This window comes from Microcaecilia unicolor, chromosome 6 (assembly GCF_901765095.1).
Source record: "Microcaecilia unicolor chromosome 6, aMicUni1.1, whole genome shotgun sequence".
In the NCBI taxonomy this organism is placed as follows: Eukaryota; Metazoa; Chordata; class Amphibia; order Gymnophiona; family Siphonopidae; genus Microcaecilia; species Microcaecilia unicolor.
This window is the reverse complement of record NC_044036.1, coordinates 213887494-213912089: the sequence shown is the minus strand read 5'-3', so window position 1 is coordinate 213912089 and position 24596 is coordinate 213887494. Positions and strand designations below refer to the sequence as shown.

The following is a 24596-nucleotide window of genomic DNA, read 5'->3' as shown; positions in this document are numbered from 1 at the left end:
AGTCATCAGATTCCTAATTTTTGTTGATGTTCTCTACATATTTGTTTTAGATATCTCTGTTAAATTATTTACTGAGAGTCATCTGATTCCTAAAGTTTTTCGCATAAAGGATTGATAGGTATGTTTTCTTAGCAATAGATGTAGATAGATTTTGCTGTATTTTTTTGTATCTCTATGTTTTATAATTTAAATTACATACATTTGAGTTTTTATATATATAGTTTTTATGTGTACATTTTTTATATATATTGTAAGGAGTATGGTAAGGAGTCTGGAGAAAGAAAGGGGGTGGGGAGGAACCCCAGCTACCAAAAAGGGAAAGATGACACGGTGGGGGTTCCGATCCTGCCAAAAAGGGACATAAGAGTAGAACACTACAAGTCCCAGAAAGCCCCAGGAGAGCACCTGGTAAGGGGGAGAAATAGGGTGCACCTCCCAGAGGCTCCAGAAGGGGGCCAACCAAAAAGGGAGAAAGCTGAAGCTCTACCCTGGTGGAAAAGGTGGTGGTGGAAAAAAGGGGCGGAGAAAGAACAACCCCAGAACCCGGTTAATGAGGAAAAAGGGAATCAGCTGGAGGGGGGGAGGGAAGAGGAGAAAATGGACTGGGCTCCAGAGGAGAGGGGAGGAGAGGAGCCAGAGGCAATGGAACAAGGAGAGCCAGAGGAGGTCCCTGAGGAACCGATGGAGCTGTTGGCTCTGACTCAGTCAGAGCAGGAGGTATAGGGGGCTGTCCGGGTCAAGCGGGAGGAGGTCAGGAGAAAAGGCTGACCAAGAGGGTGGGACCCGGAGGCTTTGAGCCCGCGCAAAGCCTTGCTACTTAGTGATACTGTGTTTGAAAAGCCAGGCTACATTTAGGGCTGTGTTTGGGAAAGCCCTGCTGCAAGTGGAACTGTGTTTAAAAACCTTGCTACTTTGTGATACTGTGTTTGAAAAGCCTGGCTACATTTAGGGCGGTGTTTGGAAAAGCCCTGCTGCAAGTGGAACTGTGTTTAAAGGCCTTGCTACTTTTTGAGACTGTGTTTGAAAAGCCAGGCTACATTTAGGGCTGTGTTTGGAAAAGCCCTGCTGCAAGTGGAACTGTGTTTAAAAACCTTGCTACTTTGTGATACTGTGTTTGAAAAGCCTGGCTACATTTAGGGCGGTGTTTGGAAAAGCCCTGCTGCAAGTGGAACTGTGTTTAAAGGCCTTGCTACTTTTTGAGACTGTGTTTGAAAAGCCAGGCTACATTTAGGGCTGTGTTTGGAAAAGCCCTGCTGCAAGTGGAACTGTGTTTAAAGGCCTTGCTACTTTTTGAGACTGTGTTTGAAAAGCCAGGCTACATTTAGGGCTGTGTTTGGAAAGGCCCTGCTGCAAGTGGAACTGTGTTTAAAAACCTTGCTACTTTGTGATACTGTGTTTGAAAAGCCTGGCTACATTTAGGGCTGGGTTTGGAAAAGCCCTGCTGCAAGTGGAACTGTGTTTAAAGGCCTTGCTACTTTTTGAGACTGGGTTTGAAAAGCCAGGCTACATTTAGGGCTGTGTTTGGAAAGGCCCTGCTGCAAGTGGAACTGTGTTTAAAAGCCTTGCTACTTTGTGATACTGTATTTGAAAAGCCTGGCTACCTTTAGGGCTGTGTTTGGGAAAGCCCTGCTGCAAGTGGAACTGTGTTTAAAAGCCTTGCTACTTTTTGAGACTGTGTTTGGAAGGCCAGGCTACATTTAGGGCTGTGTTTGGAAAGGCCCTGCTGCTAGTGGAACTGTGTTTAAAAGCCTTGCTGTAAATTGAAAGGTGCTGGAAACAGCCTGTCTCCCCAGGGAGCCGGGTTTTGAGTGGAAAGATCCCTAAGGAAGTGGGACAACAGAGGAAAAGGGCTCTGAGCTGAGGACCAGCAGGTTCTTTTCTACAATATGTTTGTCTTATGTGTTCTTAACTACATATGTATACATTTTTCTAACATTTATTTATTGTTTTAGACCCCTGACACAGGCCTGTTTCGCCGAAACACGTCATGTGTCGGGTTGTTTACCTGTTTTGAATAAAGACCTTGTTTAGAAAGACACCAACTGTGAGATGACTTTTATTGGATCCACTGTTGTTCGTTTGTCTTTGTTCTCCTGTGGAGAGATCATCTTCTGTGGTGTTTGCTTCATTGGATACAAATGTAACAAACAAATAAATAAACTCTGTTTTCTACATTTTAGCCAGCTTTTAATCCACAATAGGGCATTACCTCCTATCCCAGGACTCTCCAATTTCCTCTGGAGTCTTTAATGAGGTACTTTGTCAAACGCCTTTTGAAAATCCAGATACACAATATCAACCGGCTCACCTTTGTTTGTTCACCCCTTCAACGATATGTAATAGATTGGTGAGGCAAGATTTCTCTTCACTAACTCCATGTTGGCTTTGTCTCATTAATCCATGCTTTTGAATATGCTCTGTAATTTTGTTCTTTATAATAGTCTCTACCATTTTGCCTGGCATCGACGTCAAGCTCACCGGTCTATAATTTCCCAGATCTCCTCTGGAACCTTTTTTAAAAATTGACGCTACATTGGCCACCCTCCAATCTTCTAGTACCACACTTGATTTTAAAGATAAATTACATTTTCATTTTTCAATTCTATCAGTACTCTGGGATTGATACCATCCAGTCCAGGAGATGTGCTATTCTTAAATTTGTCAAATTGCCCCATTACATCCTGTAGGTTTATAGAGATTTCCGTCAGTTTTTCCGACTCGTCAACTTTGAATACCATTTCTGGCACCGATATCTCTCCTAAATCCTCCTCGATGAAGATTGAAGCAAAGAATTCATTTAATCTCTCCGCTATGGCTTTGACTTATTGCCCCTTTTACCCTTCAGTCATCCAGCAGTCCAACCGATTCTTTTGCCGGCTTCCTGCTTTTAATATACCTAAAAGATTTTTACTATGTGTTTTTGCCTCCACCGCAATCTTTTTTTCAAAGTCTCTCTTTGCCTTCCTTATCAACGCTTTGCATTTGACTTGACATTCCTTTTCCTATTATTTTCTGTCGGTTCCCTCTTACATTTTCTGAAGGATTTTCTTTTAGCTCTAATAGCTTCCTTCACCTCACTTTTTAACCATGCTGGCTGTCGTTTGGTCTTCCTTCCTCCTTTTTTTTTTTTAATTTTTAGAAGTCTTTATTGAGCATTGAGAAAACAATACAAAGGCAGAGTAAACGTATGGGTAGATGCAAAGTCAACAACAGGTTGCTCAAAACAAGAGTACATAACTACTTAGACTCTACCACCATATGACCACTGAGAAATATTCTCAATAAAACATGTAATGGCAAACTCTAACTTCAGAATTTTGAGGATTTATAAGAGTTCCCCCAGCCACCACCCCCATCCAGAACCATAACTCAAACTCAAACCTAAAAAAAAAACAAACACCCACCTCCCCCTTAACAAGAGCAATGTCTCAAAAAGGGTTCCCAGATAGCTTCCCATTTCACCAAAGTACGACATTGAATTGCCCAAAGCTTTTCCATTTCACAAATGTACCAGAGTTTGTCTAACCATTTAGTCAATGGAGGAACAGTAGGAGATTTCCAGTGGACAGCTAGCGTCACTCTTGCAGCGGATATAGCGTGCCTAGTCAACAGGAGGTTTCTTAGTAAATATGAAGTATTCAGGAGACCATTTAATAGGCCTAAGAAACCAACTCTGTAGTCTATGTTGTATAGCTTTACAGTAGGCCTGCACTTTAAAGCAGGACCACCAAATGTGGCCCGTGGAACCACTCTGACAACATCCACGCCAGCACAAAGGAGATACATTAGGTGTAAACGTACAGGAGTCAAGTACCATCCATAGAGTACTTTAAATGCACTTTCTTTGAAGGGAACTGATATACTCATTAATCCATTCTCCAAGAAAGACCAATCAACGTCATCCATAGTCACCCCCAGCACTCGATGCCAAAGCACCCGATGGTCAAGGTGAGGGCGCATTTGCTTGCGTTGGTATATACACAGGCAAGTAATAAGACCCCTTGTAGTCTTAGAGTCCTCACAAAGATCCTCTATGAAAGAGTCCTCCCGCAATATTTTAGCCTTGATAGACGCAGAAGAAAGGAAATGTCTCAATTGAGAATAAGCAAAAACTTCATGAGGTAGAACAGGATATTGATCTACAAGGGAAACAAAGCGGATCAAGTGGTCTTCATTGAAAAATTGACCCCAGGTCGTTAACCCAAAAGACGCCCATTTAGAAAATGGCCCAGGGGAAAGACCCGGAGGAAAAAGTGGATTATTAGCTATAGGGGTCAATTTGGATAAGATTAAATCAGGCTTTGCAAACAGGTCATCCCAATAGAAAAGAGTTGAAGAAATTGAGGAACATATATCAGTTCTTAAGGTCCTATATCTACGTGGAAGCCACATCAGTGAGCGAAGAGGACAGGGACCCACATCAGCTTGTTCTAAGTGTATCTAAAGCTTTTGCGGATTGGCCTAAAATCATTCGAAAGCAGCTTGAGCTTGAGCCGCCTTATAGTACCAAAAGACATTTGGAACTACCAAACCCCCTTTTTTCTGATCTCAATCAAGTAGGGAACAGGGCAATCGAGGACGCTTGTTGCACCCAATAAAGCAAACCAATCTATCTTGCAGACTAGCTAAAAAACGCCTAGAAACCCGAAGAGGGAGGACTTGAAAAAGGTACATCAAACGGGGCAATATATTCATTTTTAATGTCGCAATCCTACCAAACCAAGATAGATCAGAGGTTTCCGACTGCTCCAAATCCTTATGTATAGCTCTCAGAAGGGGAGGATAATTGACAGAAAACAGGTCTGAGAGAAGAGGGGTAAGAGTGACCCCCAAATAAGTGATGCCCTCAGATACCCATTTAAAAGAGAAGGAATGCTGAATGAACCTCAGAACCTGCGAAGAAATCCTCATTGCTAAGGCCTCCGACTTATTTATATTTAATTTAAAGCCAGAGATCGAGGAATAAGCAGACAAACGCTTCATAAGGAGATTAATGGTTTAGTCAGGGAAAGAAGAACATCGTCTGCAAAACATAGTCAATTTGTATTCCCTACTACCTACAAGGATTCTGGAAATGCTAGGGTCTGATCGCAGAGAACTAGCAAGGGGTTCCATAACCAGTGCAAACAACATTGGAGAAAGTGGGCATCCCTGTCTGGTGCCTCTGAACAATGAAAACATCGAGGAGTTACCCCCACTAACACAAGCACATGGAGAGGCATAGAGAGCTTGTATCCATCTGCTGAAGCCTGGACCAAATCCAAAACTGTCCAACACCTGATACATAAACGGCCAATGGACTCAATCAAATGCCTTTTCGGCGTCTAAGCCAAGGAGGCAGATTTGAAGCTCATGCTTTCTAGATACGTGGATCAAGTTAATCATGCGATGGACATTGACCATAGCCTGGCGATGAGGAATAAAACCCATCTGGTCTGGATGAATTAAATTAGGTAAGACTTTGGCAAGGCGACTGGCTAGCACTTTTGCCAAGATTTTAACGTCTGAATTTAGTACCGAAATGGGCTGATAAGAGGCACAATCAGTCTTATCTTTACCAAGTTTTGGAATGACTGCAATCCAGGCGTCCATCGTAGATGGAGGAAACTCTGCCCCTGCAACTACCTCATTAAGAAGTTCCGTCAGTTTGGGCACCAGTTCACCTCGAAAAGCTTTATAAAAATCATTAGGCAAGCCATCCAAACCAGGCGACTTTCCCACTGGAAGTTCTTTGATGACATTACAAACCTCATCAATTAAAACCGGACCATCCAGAACCTCCCATTGTTCTGCTGTAAGTTTAGGAAAACAGCAAGCAAAAAGAAAATTTTTTATCGTTTCCGGAGTAGTGGCAACATTGGAGGTATAAAGATTTTGATAGAACGACTGAAATCTCTGACGAATCTGCAAAGATGACGTCAAAGGATTTCCTCTACCTTCCCCACCTTGAGAATTGTGCGGTCCACCCGGCGTCCACATAATTTAACTGTCAAGGCTCGACCCGGTTTATTGCTAAACACATACTGGTTCTGTCACTGTTGAGCTTGAAACAGTTGTAGTTGATCCAAGTATACCTGACCAACCCAGACCTCCTTCTCCTCCTTTCCTGATATCTCCGAGGAGGAAACCGCCCGCCTTCTTTCCTCCTCAAAATGCACCACTTGTTCCTCTGATCCCATCCCCACCAACTTACTTAACATCATCTCTCCTACTATCACCCCCTCCATCTGTCATATCCTCAACCTCTCTCTCTCCACTGCAACTGTCCCCGACACCTTCAAGCATGCTGTAGTCACGCCACTCCTCAAAAAACCATCACTAGACCCTACCTGTCCCTCCAACTACCGCCCCATCTCCCTCCTACCCTTCCTCTCCAAGACACTTGAGCGCGCAGTCCACAGCCGCTGCCTTGATTTTCTCTCCTCTCATGCCATCCTTGATCCGCTTCAATCCGGTTTTCGCCCTCTTCACTCGACAGAAACAGCACTTTCTAAAGTCTGTAATGACCTGTTCCTTGCCAAATCCAGAGGCCACTACTCCATCCTCATCCTCCTGGATCTATCCGCCGCTTTTGACACTGTCAATCATGACTTACTTCTTGCCACACTGTCCTCATTTGGGTTCCAGGGCTCTGTCCTCTCCTGGTTCTCCTCCTATCTCTCCCACCGCACCTTCAAAGTTCACTCTCATGGATCTTCCTCCACCCCCATCCCCTTATCTGTTGGTGTTCCCCAGGGATCGGTCCTTGGACCCCTTCTCTTCTCAATCTACACCTCTTCCCTGGGCTCCCTGATCTCATCTCATGGTTTCCAGTATCATCTCTATGCTGATGACACCCAACTGTATCTCTCCACACCAGACATCACCGCGGAGACCCAGGCAAAGGTATCGGCCTGCTTATCCGACATTGCTGCCTGGATGTCCAACCGCCACCTGAAACTGAACATGTCCAAGACCGAGCTTATCGTCTTTCCACCAAAACCCACTTCTCCTCTTCCTCCACTTTCTATCTCAGTTGATAACACCCTCATCCTCCCCGTCTCATCTGCCCGCAACCTCGGAGTCATCTTTGACTCCTCTCTCTCCTTCTCTGCGCATATCCAGCAGATAGCCAAGACCTGTCGCTTCTTCCTCTTTAACATCAGCAAAATTCGCCCTTTCCTCTCTGAACACACCACCCGAACTCTCGTCCACGTTCTCATTACCTCTCGCCTGGACTACTGCAACTTACTCCTCACCGGCCTCCCACTTAGCCATCTATCCCCCCTTCAGTCTGTTCAGAACTCTGCTGCACGTCTCATATTCCGCCAGAACCGATATACTCATATCACCCCTCTCCTCAGGTCACTTCACTGGCTTCCGATCAGATACCGCATTCAATTCAAGCATCTCCTTCTTACCTACAAATGCACTCAGTCTGCTGCCCCTCACTACCTCTCTACCCTCATCTCCCCTTACGTTCCCGCCCGTAACCTCCGTTCACAGGATAAATCCCTCCTCTCAGTACCCTTCTCCACCACCGCCAACTCCAGGCTCCGCTCATTCTGCCTCGCCTCACCCTATGCTTGGAACAACCTTCCTGAACCCTTACGCCAAGCCCCCTCCCTGCCCGTCTTCAAGTCTTTGCTTAAAGCCCACCTCTTCAATGCTGCGTTCGGCACCTAACCCTTACCGTTCAGTGAATCCAGACTGCCCCAATTTGACTGCCCCTATCGGACCGACCGTTCACTTGTCTATTAGATTGTAAGCTCTTTGAGCAGGGACTGTCTCTCTTTGTTAAATTGTACAGCGCTGCGTGACCCTAGTGGCGCTCTAGAAATGTTGAGTAGTAGTAGTAGTAGTAGTAGTATACCTGGTCCAATTTCAAGCGAAGAGCCTGAATTTCGTACAAAGTGGAAACTGAGTGAGAAGATTTATGGCTTTCAGCCAAGTGAGTCAATTGTGATAGACACTTGGCAACCTCCACCCTCTGCTGCCGAGCCCGCAAGATAGCTTTTTGCAAAAAGAAACCCCTAGAAACAGCCTTAAGGGCATCCCAAACAACACCCAGAGATGGTCTGGAATTTAAATTAATTTCGAGGTACTCCTGCAGAAGAGTTCTATAACCTGCCAAAATCCCCATCTCCTTTAGCAAACTAGTATTCAAAGTCCACCTCTTATCTTTATCTTCCTCCCGAAGAGAGGGGAGCTAGACCCAAACTGGAGTATGATCAGATAGGGTAAGAACTCTAATTTCTGAGACCCACCCCGCATGAGTCAGGGATGTATCTACTAATAAATAAGCATGAGTCAAGGATGTGTCTACTAATAAATAATTAATTTGAGAATAAGTATCGTGAGAGTGGGAGTAAAAGGAATAGTCTTGGACCGCCGGATATGACACCCGCCATACATCAGAGATGCCAAGGTCCCGGGCAAACCTATTTAAAGCTGAGGATATCTGAACATCCACAATAGAAGATGGGCCTGATCTACCCAGAGCAGGAGAAATGTAGCATTAAAATCCCCCCCTACTATTATTTTACCAGTGGGACAAGATGCAAAATGCCCACCAAGCTTGTTATAGAACCTCACCTGAGCCTCATTAGGCACGTAGATTGAGGCTAGTGTAAAGGCCAAATTATCTTTCAATAAACTCAGGAGGAGAAACCGGCCTTCGATATCACGCTTAATTTTAACTACCTGTATCTGCAATGATGAATGAAGCAAAATAGCTACCCCACGTTTCTTAGATCCATCTACCACGGAGGCACAGAAAACAGAAGGATAATGAGGGTGCGATAAAAATTTTTCATAGTCCCTTCTAAAATGAGTTTCCTGTAGAAACACCACATGAGGTTTAAAATGTAACAATTCCTTAAATAATTTATGGCGCTTTTGGGGTGAGTTCAGGCCTTTCACATTATAAGTCAAAAACTTTAGGTCTTTACTCATATCAGAGACAAGACAGGCAACTGTATAGAATGCACGTACCCCTCAAAGCTAAGAGAACCCCTCAAAGCTAAGACAAGACTAAACATTCCCCCCAACTGAAAGGCCCACCCCCCACCCAAACCCCCTTAACCTCCCCCCTATCATTCCAATCACAACCCCTTTCACCCTCAAACACCCACCAGACAACACCACACAGCGCTGAATGAGAAAAAGGAAGAAAATAACCCACAACACCGAATGAACCCCTGAGTTTCCTGTAGAAATACCACATGAGGTTTAAAATGTAATCCGCAAATGAACCTTTTCCGGAGATAGGAAGATGGTAGAACGAGAGGACATGAAATGAGATTGAAGGGGGGCAGACTCTAGAAAAATGTCAGGAAGTATTTTTTCACAGAGAGAGTAGTGGATGCTTGGAATGCCCTCCTGCGGGAGGTGGTGGAAATGAAAACGGTAACGGAATTCAAACATGCATGGGATAAGCATAAAGGAATCCTGTGCCGAAGGAATGTATCCTCAGAAGCTTAGTCAAGATCGGGAGGCAGGGCTGGTGGTTGGGAGGCGGGGATAGTGCTGGGCAGAATTGTACGGTCTGTGCCAGAGCCGGTGGTTGGGCGGCGGGGCTGGTGGTTGGGAGGCAAGGATAGTGCTGGGCAGACTTATACGGTCTGTGCCCTGAAGAGCACAGGTACAAATCAAAGTAGGGTATACACAAAAAGTAGCACATATGAGTTATCTTGTTGGGCAGACTGGATGAACCGTGCAGGTCTTTTTCTGCCGTCATCTACTATGTTACTATGTATGTAATTCCTTAAATAATTTATGGCACTTTTGGGGTGAGTTCAGGCCTTTCACATTATAAGTCATCAATAGAAATCAAACAAAATAAAACATGGAAAAGAAAATAAGATGATACCTTTTTTATTGGACATAACTTAATACATTTCTTGATTAGCTTTCGAAGGTTGCCCTTCTTCCTCAGATCGGAAATAAGCAAATGTGCTAGCTGACAGTGTTTATAAGTGAAAACATTCAAGCATTACTGTGACAGTCTGACAGGGTGGGAGGAGGGGGGTGGGTAGGACCTACCCACCCCCCTCCTCCCACCCTGTCAGACTGTCACAGTAATGCTTGAATGTTTTCACTTATAAACACTGTCAGCTAGCACATTTGCTTATTTCCGATCTGAGGAAGAAGGGCAACCTTCGAAAGCTAATCAAGAAATGTATTAAGTTATGTCCAATAAAAAAGGTATCATCTTATTTTCTTTTCCATGTTTTATTTTGTTTGATTTCTATTGATAACCTTAAGAGTGGACTAACACGGCTACCACACTCCTCTACATTATAAGTCAAAAACTTTAGGTCTTTACTCATATCAGAGACAAGACAGGTATAGAATGCACGTACAGTAATGACAACCCCTCAAAGCTAATACAAGACTAAACATTTCCCCCAACCAAAAGACCCCTCCCCCACCCACCTCACCCCCTTAACCTCCCCCTATCATCTCAATCACAACCCCTCCCAACCTCATACACCCACCAGACAACACCACACAGCGCTGAATGGGAAAAAGGAAGAAAATAACCCATAACACCGAATGAACCCCCCGACACAGCATACATCCCCCCCCCCCCACACACCAACCCCAAACCATTATCACAAACTAAATATTACATCCATCCACCCTCTACTAACAACAAATAACATCCCAACCCATCAGCTCCATCCAGAAGCCCCAAAGCATTAAACCAAAAGGTTGTCAGTAAATTCCCAGTACTTTCTTAAGTAAGACAAGACTTAGAAGAGTCAAGTTGGAACCAGTTGCTTGTTAGACTTCTGGGTGACCCTTTTCCATTTTTGGAACTTGGCCTTCGTCGAGGGTGCCCTGTCAGTCGGCGGGGCACTGTTCGGTGACAAACCAACTTCATGGAGGATCTTCCAGGCTTCGGGGACGCGATGGACCCTGCTTAATTTACCATTAATTGTGAAGCACATGGCGAAAGGGAAAGCCCACCGGTAGGTAATCTTCTCCTTCAGTAAAATATCCAAAACAAGCTTCATGGCACGCCTCTGAGCCAGCGTGAACAAAGAAAGATCCTAGTAAACTGTCACTTTCGCCTCATTGTACTCCAGGGATGATAACTGACGGGAGCACAACAGCAAATGCTCCTTAAATGCATAGGATGAAAATCTCACTATAATGTCCCTGGGTCTGTTTTCCAAAGATTTCCCCAGAGCTCTATCGATTTCCACAGCATCTAAGTCCAGTTCCTCACCCAGGATCTTCACACACAACAAAAGTACTATGGCGGGGACATCTTCCGCGTCACCATTCTCAGGCACCCCATGGAAACGGAGGTTGTGCCTACATCCACGAGTCTTCAAGTCATCAACTTTGTATTGAAACTCCTCGTTTGAATCAATCAGCTGGGAGACACGGGAGTAAACAACTGTGGCTCATTCAGCCTGCTCGTCAGCCCGCTCCTCCAAGTTCTCCACCCGGCCGCCAAGAAGTCTGAACTTATGGTGTCCATACGCTCAAGAATTTTGTCCTTAGACGCCTTAATCTCAGCTCGGATCTCCTCCAAACATTTCGCTATTTCCTTCGGGAGACCTTTTTTTAGAAATAAGAGGACGCGGGTCCACATAGGAGGACGCAAAATCCGATTCAGAAGAGCGACCTGGGGTAGGAAACACTTGGCATGGTAAGCCCATTCCCACTTGCCTCACCGAATGGCGCTCTCCCGCCCTGTACTGCGATGATGAAGTTTTGCTCATTGCAAAAGTTGTCTTGCAGGCACCAGCACAAGGTAAGTTGTGATCAATGAAGGGGTGGATGTTAGTGGATGATGCCAGTAAAGGCAGGATAGTGTGGGAGCTACAGTCTCAGGCGTCCATTCGACACCGTGACGTCACTTCCTCCTTCATCCTTTTTTAATACACAGAATATATTTGGCCTGGGCTTCCAGGATGGTATTTTTGAACAGCATCCATGCCTGATGTAAATTTTTGACCCTCGCACCCACTCCTCTAAGTTTTGTTTTCCACTGTTCTTCTCATTTTATCATAGTCTCCTTTTTGAAAGTTAAACACTAACATATTGCATTTCCTGCGTATACTTACTCCAAAGCTAATATCAAGTCTGATCATATTATGATCATTGTTATCAGAAGGCCCCATCACCATTACCTCCAGCACCAGATCATGCGCTCCACTAAGGACTAGGTCTAGAATTCTTCCTTCTCTTGTCGACTCCTGTACCAGCTGCTCCATAAAGCAGTCCTTGATTTCATCAAGGAATTTTACCTCCATAGCATGACCTGATGTTACATTTATCCAGTCAATATCGGGGTAACTGAAATCACCGATTATTATTGTGTTGCCTAGTTTGTTAGCGTCCCTAATTTCCTTTAACATTTCTACCTCCGTCTGTTCATCCTGACCAGGCGGATGGTAGTACACTCCTATCACTATCCTTTTCCCATTTACACATGGAATTTCAATCCATAGGGATTCCAAGATGTGTTTTGTTTCCTGCAGAACTTTCAGTCTATTTGATTCAAGGCCCTCCTTAACATACAGTGCTACCCCTCCTCCAATTCAATCCACCCTATCACTATAATATAATTTGTACCCTAGTATAACAGTGTCCCACTGGTTATCCTCCTTCCACCAGGTCTCAGAGAGGCCTATTATATCTAATTTTTCATTTAGTGCAATATAGTCTAACTCTCCCATCTTATTTCTTAGGCTTCTGGCATTCGCATATAGACATTTCAAACTATGTTTGCTGTTCCTAGTTACATCATCATGCTCAGTACTTGACAGTATTAATTTGCGATCTTTTGTCTGATTTTTATTTTTATTTAAGGACACTTGATCTACTATGGTCTATTTTTCAACCTCACTATCTTCCCTGTTTTGGTTATATCTTTTAAAGATACCTTATACCAAACCATGTGCTTTTGAGCAACTGTCAGCCTTCCCCCAGTTTCTAGTCTAAAAGCTGCTCTCTCTCTTCTTTTTAAATGCTGATGGTAGCAGCCTGGTCCCACCCTGGTTAAAGTGGAGCCCATCCTTTCGGAATAGGCTCCCCTTCCCCAGAATGTTGCCCAGTTCCTAACAAATCTAAAACCCTCCTCCCTGCACCATCGTCTTATCCACGCATTGAGACTCTGGAGCTCTGCCTGTCTTATATCCTCTGTCTCTGCTTCAAGAATAAGCTCTCTTATGCTTCCTCTCTGTTTTCATGTTGTCTTTTATGACGCCTGAGACTGTAGCTCCCACACTATCCTGCCTTTACTGGCACCATCCACTAACATCCACCCCTTCATTGATCACAACTTACCTTGTGCTGGTGCCTGCAAGACAACTTCTTCTCATGTCTTTCATTTATCTTTACACTATGTGTTTGACTCTCCATAACCTGTCTCTCTACCTTCTCTCATCTCACTTCCTTCTAGTGTCACCCCCTCATGCCAGTTCTCACCCTTGTCACTTTCATGTTGCTTCCCTCCATCATGGCCTCTCTTTTCCCAATCCTACAAAAATGCCCTCAATCTTTCAGCTCCTCCTTCCTCTGCATCTTTTGCCTGCCTGCTCTTCTTCCTTTCTCCCAAATCATGTCGCCTTCTCCCAGCTCCCTTCCCCTATCATAGTCTATGCTCACTCCCCGAATTCTCTCACTCACACAACCTTTTTTTCTCCACTCACACAGCTACATTCTAAATTGTTGTTGCCAGGGCCACTGAAGGGGGGACGGCAAGATTCCCCCGGGCCTGGCCTCCGAGGGGGGCTTGGCGCCGGGGTCTGTCTCTTTCCTGCTCCTGAAGGGACCTGGGTGATCGTGTCCCAACAGGAGCAGTAGAGAGAAAACTCTGGTTTGGGCCCCCCTTAGAGGCTAGGGAGGAGCAGACACAGGACTTTGGAGATTCTGGTTTGCCTGGCGAAGGTCCCAAGCCCCGCCAGCAGAAGCCTTCCTCCAGTGCTGCTCTCCGGCGCATTGTCTGCTCTGCAGCTGCTTCTCCCTTCATGTCACGCATGCTCAGTTCTGATGAAATTGAGCATGTGCAACGTGAGGGGAAAATCAGCCACAGGCCAGGCAATGGGACGGAGAACAGTGCTAGAGGAAGGCTTCTGCTGTCAGGGATTGGTCAGGAAGAGAGTAAAATGTACCCCCCCACACACACACTTTGGGCTCCAGACCCCCCCATTTTGAAGTCTTATTAAACAGCGGTCCTTGGGGGGGGGGGGGTCCAGCAGGGGCCCGGCTCAGTTTCTCGGCAGCCCTGGTTGTCACCATTATTCAGCCTTTCTTCCCTTTACAGCTTTCAGACACTTCCAGCTCTTTACAGCAACATTCTCTCTCCCGGCCAATAACCACTTTCAATTCCCTTTACCCCTTCCTAGCCCCCTCTATTCTCCTCTGCAGCTCCACTACCAGTCCCTGTCCCGATCACACAGCCCTTCTCCCCCTTACAGTTCCTCTGTTTCTTCTAGCCTTTTACAGTTGCATCCTCTCTCCCAGCAGTAACAGCTTCCTATTGCTCTCCCTACAGCTCCATTCTCAGCGTTGTCCCCATTACCCAACCTCTTTCCTATACATATCCTTTCTGCCTCTTTCAGCCTTTCACAGCAGCATTCTCTCTCCTTGCCAGTAACTCATTTCAAACCTCTTCTTCCCTTCCTAGCCCCCTCTATTCCTGTCCCACTGCTGCACTCCTAGCCTCTGTTCCCATTTTCTAGTCTCTCTTCCCCATAGAGTTCCTTTCTGCCTCTTCCAGCCCTTCAGAGCATAATTCTCTCTCCTTGTCAGAAACCCCTTTCAATCCCCTTCACCTCTTCATAGACCTCTCTATTCATTATCCCACAGCTCCACTCTTTCCCAGTGCATACCCCCTCTCCCCCTTATATCTCGTTTGTTTCTTCCAGCATTTCACACCAAAATTCTCTCTCCTAGGCAATAACCCCTTTCAATTCACTTACCCCTTCCTATTCCACTCCCCACATCTCCACTCCCAACACATGCAACCATTACCCAACTCCTATCCCCTTACAGATGCTTTCTGCCACCTCCAACTCTTCATAGCTGAATTCTGTCTCCCAGCCAGTAGCCCCTTCCAAACTCCTTCACCCCTTTCTAACCCCTTTATTTCTCTCCCAGTACTTCTCTGTCCTTTTTACTTTAATTGCTAAACATATTATTGTGGGCAACACGTATAAAATTGTCATGCCAATGAAGAGATATCAATTCAGTCTTCTTTCAGTGTCTAATCTGTTGCTCTTCCCCTACCCATTGGCAGCTGTATACAGGAAGTGCCCTTATCTTTGGTAACAGCAGCTCCCCCCTCCCTCTGGAGCCCATCAGTCAGACACAGTTAGCTCTCTCTCTTCCTTCTGTAACCTATTGGTCAGATATTCCAGCCAATAGGCTACAGTTGGAGCAGTAACTGGGATATAGAAATACTTCCTTCCTGCCTTGCAGCATGGAGATTTTAGTTCCAAATTTAATAAGGTATGTCATAAATATATTTGGGTTGCCCAAGCACCCACAGAACTGGCACCTATACAGATATGTATCATTCTTTTTCCTTCCTATTATCCTTTTATAGTAGTGTTGCCTTACTGAGAATTGGTATAGATGTTACATGACTGGGTCACCATGCGAAGGGTACTAAGTATTCCCTCCCTTTCAGAGAAACGTAACAATTCACCAGTTTCTTGCTGAATTTTCATTTGCACCCCCCCCCCCCCCCCGACCCCTGTTAGAGTGCTTCTCTGATGCTGGTTAATTGTTAAAAGCAGCTGAATTCATGCCATCAACTGCATCTAAATGGGGAATATGTTCTAATACTCAGTGTGTGTACTCCAGAATGGACGCAGTCATGAACCAAATGATCTGAAATGTATTTTCCCTTAGAATCCCTCATCTACTCTCTCTCTCTTTGAATCACTTCCCCACTTCACCAGCAAGTCTGAGTGACTCCAATATTCTCACTAACCCTGAGCCCTGAAGAGATATCATCTAAGAAATGATTCATCAATGCTGCTTCTTAGGCATAAAAATGACAACATTCTTCTCTCACTCTCTTTGCTCAAGAATGTCACCCCCGTGACATGCTTCAACCTGGCCAGTACCACTGGACAGCAGATTCAAACCCAAGCCTGCTGTACTATGGGTTGAGACACAAGTGTAGCTTACAAGTACTGAATTGCTCTGGATGATCTGATTTCACAGACATCAGTGCTACTGTTCCTTCCAAGGCATATATAGCAAACTTGGTGATGGTCAGTGATGGATATCTTTCATGCAGACTTTGAAGTTGCTGCCTGCTTCTCTTACATGATAAGAACATCTACCACTACATAATCAAAAGATGAAAATATTTTTCTTTAGAGAAAATACGCCTGCAAAACAAAAATCAATTGGAGGCCTGCCCAATTTGGAGGTATGTGTCAATTTGGCAGAATGTGGAAGCAGTAAAAAAATTGAAGGAGATTTTTATTAAAAAAAAAAAACAACTTAGAGGACCTAAGGGGGGAAGCTATCAAGGTGTAGTAAAAAGTGAGCTTTTACTGCAACTTGATTCACCATAGGAGTCAGCAAAATGCGGTATAACAGACCTCGTAAGAAGTGTTATTCTTGTGGTCTGGAAGCATTGGGCCTTAAAGATGCAGCCTGATGATCCCGGGCCGTAGCATAAAAGGGGCCAGTGCTGCCCTGCTCCCACAAACAAGCTCCTCTATTCCCCCCAAATACGGAAACATGACCTCTAGCAGGAGTAGTGTGGGACTACTACTAGGGACACCATTTGGAGACGCACCAGCAGGGCAGAAATAACTGAGGACTGATCAAGCCCAACGAACACTGAACCACCAGGTATAGGGTTGGTAAGCCCTTTTAGATGGTGGGTGGCCATTTGGGAGGGTGAAAGGAGAGGAACAGCACTGGCCCCTCTATGCTACAGCCCAGGAACTTCGGAACTTGGCTTTAAGGCCTGAGGCTTCCAGGACAGTAAAATAGCCCCAGCTTTTGGCTGGGGTTATTTCACCATCATTTTATGCAGCAGGGCAAGACAAGCTGTGTTAGAGCCCTTTAAGTCATGTTAAGAGTTAAATAATGCAACTAGACAACTTTTTCCCAAGATGGTAAAATAATAATATTGGTAGTTCAACGCATCGCCATTGTTCTCTTATCTTTAGTTTTTGTTCTAGAACACGGATTCTGTTAACCACTGTACTGCACAATTAAAATTAAAACTAAATTTTCTACATTATACTCACTGATAGGTGCATGTAGAGCCACATGTTCCTGGTATGGAGTGTAATATTTGTATTGCTTGCCACAGTACTCACAAGTATAACTGCCAGTTTCTGTGAAGAGAAAAGGGCAAACGAGGAAATAAGAATACAGATAATAAACATAATATCTCAGAAATATGAGTCTTTAAAACATACTGTATACCATCCATACACAGAATTTAAGCCCCACAATTCTATGTCGCTAGTACGCTTGTTTTATAATTTACATGTGTAGATTATAAACATAATATATATGGCGATTTCAGAAAGCTATTTACATGTAGAGATCCACATTGCACAGAGATTTCAAGGGATGAGGTGGGGGCATGGCTTGGGCGAGACAAAAAAAAAAAACAAAAAAACAGACGTGTTCCCTTCATTTTACAAAAGGAAAATATGTTTATGAAAACACCTCTAGCAGATTTTTCTGAGAACTGCAAGACACGTTCTCACATATGGGTGACATCATCTGATGGAGACCAGCATGTAGAACTTGCCAGTAACTCTTCCAAGAGCCTCTGGAAGACCACACTGTACACGTGGACATACCATCCTGCCTGACGAGTCTAATAAACAAGCTAATAGAATACGTCTCTTAGGATAGGAGTTGAGCATATGTATCCCGCTGTTCTCGGACATCTGCCTGGAGCACAAAAGAAAAAATAATGGGCTGGGAGTGGGGTAGGAGTCTAGACCCTGAATAAATTCTGAAGGATTGATTGACCCCACTGGCCGTCATGCTGGGAGTCTTGCTTGAGACAGTAGTGAGATGTGAATGTGTGGAAAGATGATCACGTTGCAGATTTGTAAATCTCCTCTATGGAGGCTGACCTCAAGTGGGCAACCAACACAGCCATGGCTCTGACAAAAGAAGTTATGTGACCCTCTAGAGTGAGCCCAGCCTGAACATAAGCCCAGTCTGCCAGGTAATTGGATAAGGTGCATTTACTGATGGTTGCCCCCATCCTGTTAGGGTCAAACGAAACAAAAAGCTGGATGGACTGTTTATGGGCTTTAGACTTTCGCTCTCTTGCAGTCCAAAGTGTGCACTGCACTTTCACTAGGATGAGCATGAGGTTTGGGGAAAAATGTTGGTAGAACAATTGACTAGTTAAGATGGAATGCAAACTAGAGCGTCTGCATGCAGGTCTGGAAGGAAAGCCCGGACCTGAACCATGTCTAGCAGGGCTCCTATGAAATCCAATCTTTGAATGGGAAACAGATGGGACTTTAGGTAGCTGATAACGAATCCTAGTAGTTCCAGCACCTCCATAGCTCTGGACATGGATACCTGCGCTCCTTCCTTTGATACTCTCTTTACCAGACAATCATCTAGGTAAGAAACCGCATGGGCTCCTAGTATGCTTAACAATGCTGCGGTTGCTGCAAATCATTTTTTAAAGACCCTGGGAACCGACTCCAGGCCAAAAGGTAGGGCGTGATACTGGTAGTGGCATTTCCATGCTCAAAATCTGAGATACATCCTGTGACAGGGATGTATCTGGATGTAGATATAAGCATCCTTTAAGTTCAGCGAGCATATCCAATCATTTGCCTGAATCACGGGGATTAAGGTGTCTAGGAAAACTATCCTGAACTTTTTTTTTGTCAACTATTTGATCAGGGCCCTTAGGTCAAGAAGGGGATGAAACACTGCTGTTTTCTTGTGGACCAGTAAATATTTGGTATAAAATCCCTTCCCTTTTTCCCTTGGTTGAAAAGACTTGACCTCATTAGCCAGAAAAAGAGAACAGATGTTCTGCCTTAGTAATTCCCGGTGCTGAAACCTTAATTTTAAAGCTCTCAGTGGGCAATTTGTAAGGAGTTTTTGTCAATGATGGGTGTAACCCAGGGATAGGCAACTTCGGTCCTCGAGAGCCGCAGGCAGGTCAGGTTTTCAGGATATCCACAATGAATATGCAGGAGATAGATTTGCAAGCATGCCTCCATGGTATGCAAATCTAGGACCAGAGTTGCCTACCCCTGGTGTAACCCATATGGACTATTTTGAGGGCCCACTGGTCTGAGGTTTCAAGAGGTCACCTGTCTTCAAAAAAATTCAGTCTCTCTCCTATCAGGAATAATTACTTTTACTGTGGCTATGCTCTCCTGGAGCCAGTCAAACATTTCCCTTGCTTGGGAAGCTGGCTGGGACTTTTGAGCCCTCTGTTGCCTCAGGTGGGAATGAGAGCTCTGGGCGGGAAGGGCAGGATGGAGGAAGAGGAAACCTACACCTATGAGAGTAGCAGGTACTCCTTTGCCCAGTGCCTGAATACCTCCTAGAAGAGAAGTAAGCATCAGGAATGAGTTGGGACAGTAGTATTAGTATGAAAGTTCTTGATGAGGTCGGCGATCTCTTCCACCTTATCCGCCAGTTTCTTCTGAATGGACAGGTGAGTCTGCACATCTCAATCCCCATGATGGAGGACCTGGATGCTACATCAAAAGCACTGAAGGTTGCTCGGGCCAACTGCTTTTGATGTTACTACTGTCTGGTGGAAGTCTGCAGACCTCAAGTGGTAGGGTGTCTGCAAATTCTGCCACACTGGGCACTAGGTTCTGTAAGTGCATGTTCATGAAGAGCTGGTATGCAGGCAGAAGCACAACATTCTGGAACACCTTCCTCCCAAAAGACTCCAAAGTCCTAGCATCCCTCCCCAGGTTATTGAGGAGTGAATCTTGAAGCTTTTGGCTCTTTTGAGAGTGAATTAATTGCTTTGCTGCACCTGTTATCTGGCACTGTGTCTTAACTGTACTTTTATTTTTTTAAAGGAGCCCAGTGATTACTTGCCACTCGTCCCATTCATAATTACCAGAACCAGTAGCCCCATCTCACAGGTTACTCTCTAAAGTATTTATTAGAATCTGTTCGTGGTGCTCGCTCTACAGGAACACTCCTTGAGAGGACTCCTTTACTAAAACAGGCCTACTACAATCTGTATGCTGGCAAGACCTTCTTTTACTTAGTTGAACTGCACCTTTTTTATTTGGTTCTGCTAGTCCCTATGACTCATATTCTAGTACTTTGGGGCAATCATCCCATGTTCTCTCTTCCCCAGACTAGGCCTCACACCTTAAAGCTTTGTATTCCTTCTTCCTCTAGGTCTACTGTTTATACACCAGTTCCTTCTATTAAGTTACTTACGTTATCAAGTCTGCTAACTGAACTGTCGTACCCTCCAGTGTAAGCCTGCTCTAGTACGTAATTAAAGTCCAACCACAGTCTCTCTTCTTCCTCACGGAGACATGGCTCCCTTGAGGAGAAACTCCTTTCTCAATGTCTTCCATCAGATTATTCAGCCTTTTCAGTTTCTCGCCACTCCTTAGCTCAAAGGTGAGGTGTGGCGATACTTGTCTCCTCAGCTCTACAGCTTACTGAACTAGACTAGGATTCCTTCCTTTTTACAGATTTTCTATTGCTGCACCTAGATGGTTCACCCCCTACATACTTTCTTCTTTTCTATTTCCCTCCCTCGCCTTCGTCTTCTCTCGTTGAAAATTCTTCCTTTGCCTCATGGATGCTATCCTCCGTTTCTCACATTTAATTATCCTAGGAGACTTTAATTTTCATGTAGAAAATGCTACTCATTCGATTGATAAACGATTCCTATCCTTTCTATCTGATCTTTCAGTTTACTAACATGTTCCGTTTCCTACTCACCAGGCAGGCCACACCTTAGACCTGGTTCTGAAACACAACACCGTACCTTTTACTATATCTAATTTTTCATACCATCCTCAACCTTGGTCAGATCACTATCTGATTAAATTGTGGTATCTTTGAAGCAACCAACACCGCCTTTCAGCAAAGTTCTAGGGACTTGTCTCTTCTTGATCAAGCTGCACTTTGGAATTCTACTTTAAAAGCTGCTATAGAATCTGATGTCCCCAACCGCTTGACTGCCTCATCAGTTTCCACAGGCAGAGCCCAAGTATGATGGTAAATTGCGTTTTCGCAGAGAGAACTTGGCATAAGTTTAGAATCTCTACTTTGTAGCTTCATCAACACCAACTTCTTCGCAACTATTTCATTCAGTTAAAGAAGGCACGTCGTGACTATTATTCTAAATTAGGCTGGGACTCACCAAACCAATTGCATAGTTTTTTCCACCTCCTCTCTAAACTCTCATCACTTAGTCTACCAAATATTCTACACTCAGCCCTGACCCCAGATGACTTTACCTGTGTTTTTCAGAATAAGGTTTTGAAAATTATTACCTCCAACTCTCTTTCAATAGCAATATTTTAAAATTCTAAGGTTGTTGCATCCTCTACAGTGACAGCCTCACCAGTTTCACTGGCCACTGATAATTCTTTGGTTTCCCTTATTTTTACTTGGACAGATTTTAATCTTACATAATTACCAGATATTTCGAGAACTTTTACTTCTGTGAAGAAAAGTTCTTGTGCTTTGGTCCCTCTACCTCCTCATCATGACTCAATGATTCCACACGAAAGTTTCTTCCTTTGATTTGATCCCTGATCTATAATAGCTTGCACAACTAGTGCTATACCTGATGTTTGGAAAAAATAAGTCATTCATCCCTTACTGAAAAACTCATTATTTGGTAAGTTAGATCCAGCTAACTATAGACCTATTTCACACACTCAGTTTAGCTTAAGACATAAGACATAAGCATCGCCACACTGGGACAGACCAAAGGTCCATCTAGCCCAGCACCCTGTCTCCGACAATGGCCAATCCAGGTCACAATCACCCGACAAGGTACACGGAGCAAAGCATTTTGTACTGCTTGTCCCAGGAATAGTGGATTTTTCCCTACGTCCATTTAATAACATTCTATGGCCTTTTCCTTCAGGAAGCCGTCCAAACCTTTCTTAAACTCTGCTAAGCTAACCGCCTTAACCATATTCTCTCGCAACGAATTCCAGAGTCGAATTACGCACTGAGTAAAGAAAAATGTTCTCTTATTTGTTTTAAACTTACTGCACTCCAGCTTCATCGCATGTCTCCTTGTCCTAGTATTTTTGGAAAGCGTAAACAGACGCTCCATATCTATCTTTTCCACTCCACTCATTATTTTATATACCTCTATTATATCACCCCTCAGCCACCTTTTCTTCAAGCTGAAGAGTCCCAGCTGCTTTAGCCTTTCCACATAGGAAAGTCATCCCATCCTGTCACGGCCGTGCCCAGGTTTCAGGCTCTCAGTCATCTCGCCCCCTGGTGGCTGCATTGGATTGTCTATGTGCTGTTTCCCATTCCAGACTTCAGCCCAGTCCAGTCCGGATCTTCCGGCCTGCCAGACTTGTCTTGTTTGAGCCTGCACAGCACCCGTAGCTGCCTTGTGATTGCTGCAGCTGAATCTCAGCTGCTGCGGGGCTTATTAGCCATTTGGAAACTCTCTGCTTTGCCTTTGCATCGTGTAAGGACCCTGGTTTGTTGGTGCTTGTTGCACTTCTGCCTAGTCCAGTTGTAGTCTTGTCTGATTCTAGTTTAGTCTTTGTGTAGCTTCTTGTACTGTATTGCCTGTTTCCCAGTCTTGTTTCTTGTTGTCTTTGTCTAGTTCTTGGTTGCCTGTTTCTTGTTCAGTGGCTGCCTAGCAGCTTTCAGTTCTGTCTCCTATCAGTGTTTCTTCCCTGTTTCAGTGGCTGCTTGCAGTTTTCAGTTCTGTTTCTTGTCTATCTGTGGTTGTTCCCTGTTTCAGTGGCTGCTTGCAGCGTTCAGTTCTGTCCCTTGTCTAAGAGTCCTAGTCTAGTATTCTGCCTAGGCTCCCTGTGTATCCTGCTGGTATCCAGTTCCGGCCCTGTCCGGTAAGTCCTGCCGGCCACCTGCACTCAGGGGCTCAACTCCTGAGGAACGGTGGTCAAGCGCAGGTGAAGTCTAGCTGGCCCTGTCAGAGTTCTGCCTTATCCCGGTGTGGGGTGGTTTTGCCTGCCACTGCGCTCCTCGGCAGTGGTCCAAGGGCTCACAAACCCAGTTCCTGCCTGGAAGACGTGACACATCCACTGTATCATCTTTGTCGCCCTTCTCTGCACCTTTTCTACTTCCACTATATCTTTTTTGAGGTGCGGTGACCAGAATTGAACACAATACTCTAGGTGCGGTTACACCATGGACCGATACAGTGGCATTATAATATCCTCATTTTTGTTTTCCATCCCTTTCTTAATAATACCTAACATTCTATTTGCCTTCTTAGCCGCAGCAGCACACTGAGCAGAAGATTTCAACGTATTATCAATGATGATTCCAGGTCCCTTTCTTGTTCCGTGACCCCTAACGCTGAACCTTGCATGACGTAGCTATAGTTTGGGTTCCTCTTTCCCACATGCATCACTTTGCACTTGCTTGCATTGAACATCATCTGCCATTTAGACGCCCAGTCTCGCAATATGTTCTTGCAACCTTTCACAATCTTCCCGCGATTTGACGACCTTAAACAATTTTGTGTCATCAGCTAGTTACCCCCACCTCCAGGTCATTTATGAAAATGTTAAAAAGCAACAGTCCCAGCACAGATCCCTGAGGGACCCCACTAACTACCCTTCTCCATTGTGAATAGTGACCATTTAACCCTACTCTCTGTTTCCTATCTTTCAACCAGTTTTTAATCCATAACAATACACTACCTCTGATCCCATGACTCTCTAATTTCCTCTGGAGCCTTTCATGAGGGATTTTGTCAAATGCTTTCTGAAAATCCAGATACACAATATCCACCGGCTCACCTTTGTCGACATGTTTGTTTACCCCTTCAAAGAAATGCAGTAGATTGGTGAGGCAAGACTTCCCTTCACTAAATCCATGCTGACTTTGTCTTATCAGTCCATGCTTTAGAATGTGCTCTGTTATTTTGTTCTTAATGATAGTCTCTACCATTTTGCCCGGCACCGACGTCAGACTCACCGGTCTAAAATTCACCAGATCTCCCCTGGAACCTTTCTTAAAAATCGGCGTTACATTAGCGACCCTCCAATCTTTCGGTACCACGCTCGATTTTAAGGATAAATTACATAACAGTAGCTCTGCAAGCTCATTTTTTAGTTCCATCAGTACCCTGGGATGAATGACATCTGGCCCAGGAGATTTACTACTCTTTAGTATGCAGAACTGCCCCATTACATCCTCCAGGTTTACAGAGATTTCATTAAGTTTCTCCGACTCGTCAGCCTCGAATACCCTGTCCAGCACCGGTATCCCAACCAAAACTTCCTCGGTGAAGACCGAGGCAAAGAACTCATTTAATCTTTCCGTTATTTCTTTATCTTCCCTGAGTACCCCTTTTACTCCCCGGTCATCCAGTGGCCCAACTGATTTTTTTGCCGTTTTTCTGCTTTTTATTTATTTATTGCATTTGTATCCCACATTTTTCCACCTTTTTTCGGGCTCAG

General features: G+C 44.6%; 1 protein-coding gene across 1 annotated transcript in view; it reads right to left on the bottom strand.

The window, feature by feature from the left end:
* The window catches only part of ZNF618 (zinc finger protein 618), a 1318203-nt gene that overhangs the window by 334193 nt on the left and 959414 nt on the right, over nt 1-24596 (bottom strand). Inside the window, 1 exon segment of the mRNA XM_030206036.1 lies at nt 17223-17312. Within this exon segment, the coding sequence (XP_030061896.1) occupies nt 17223-17312 (90 nt within the window).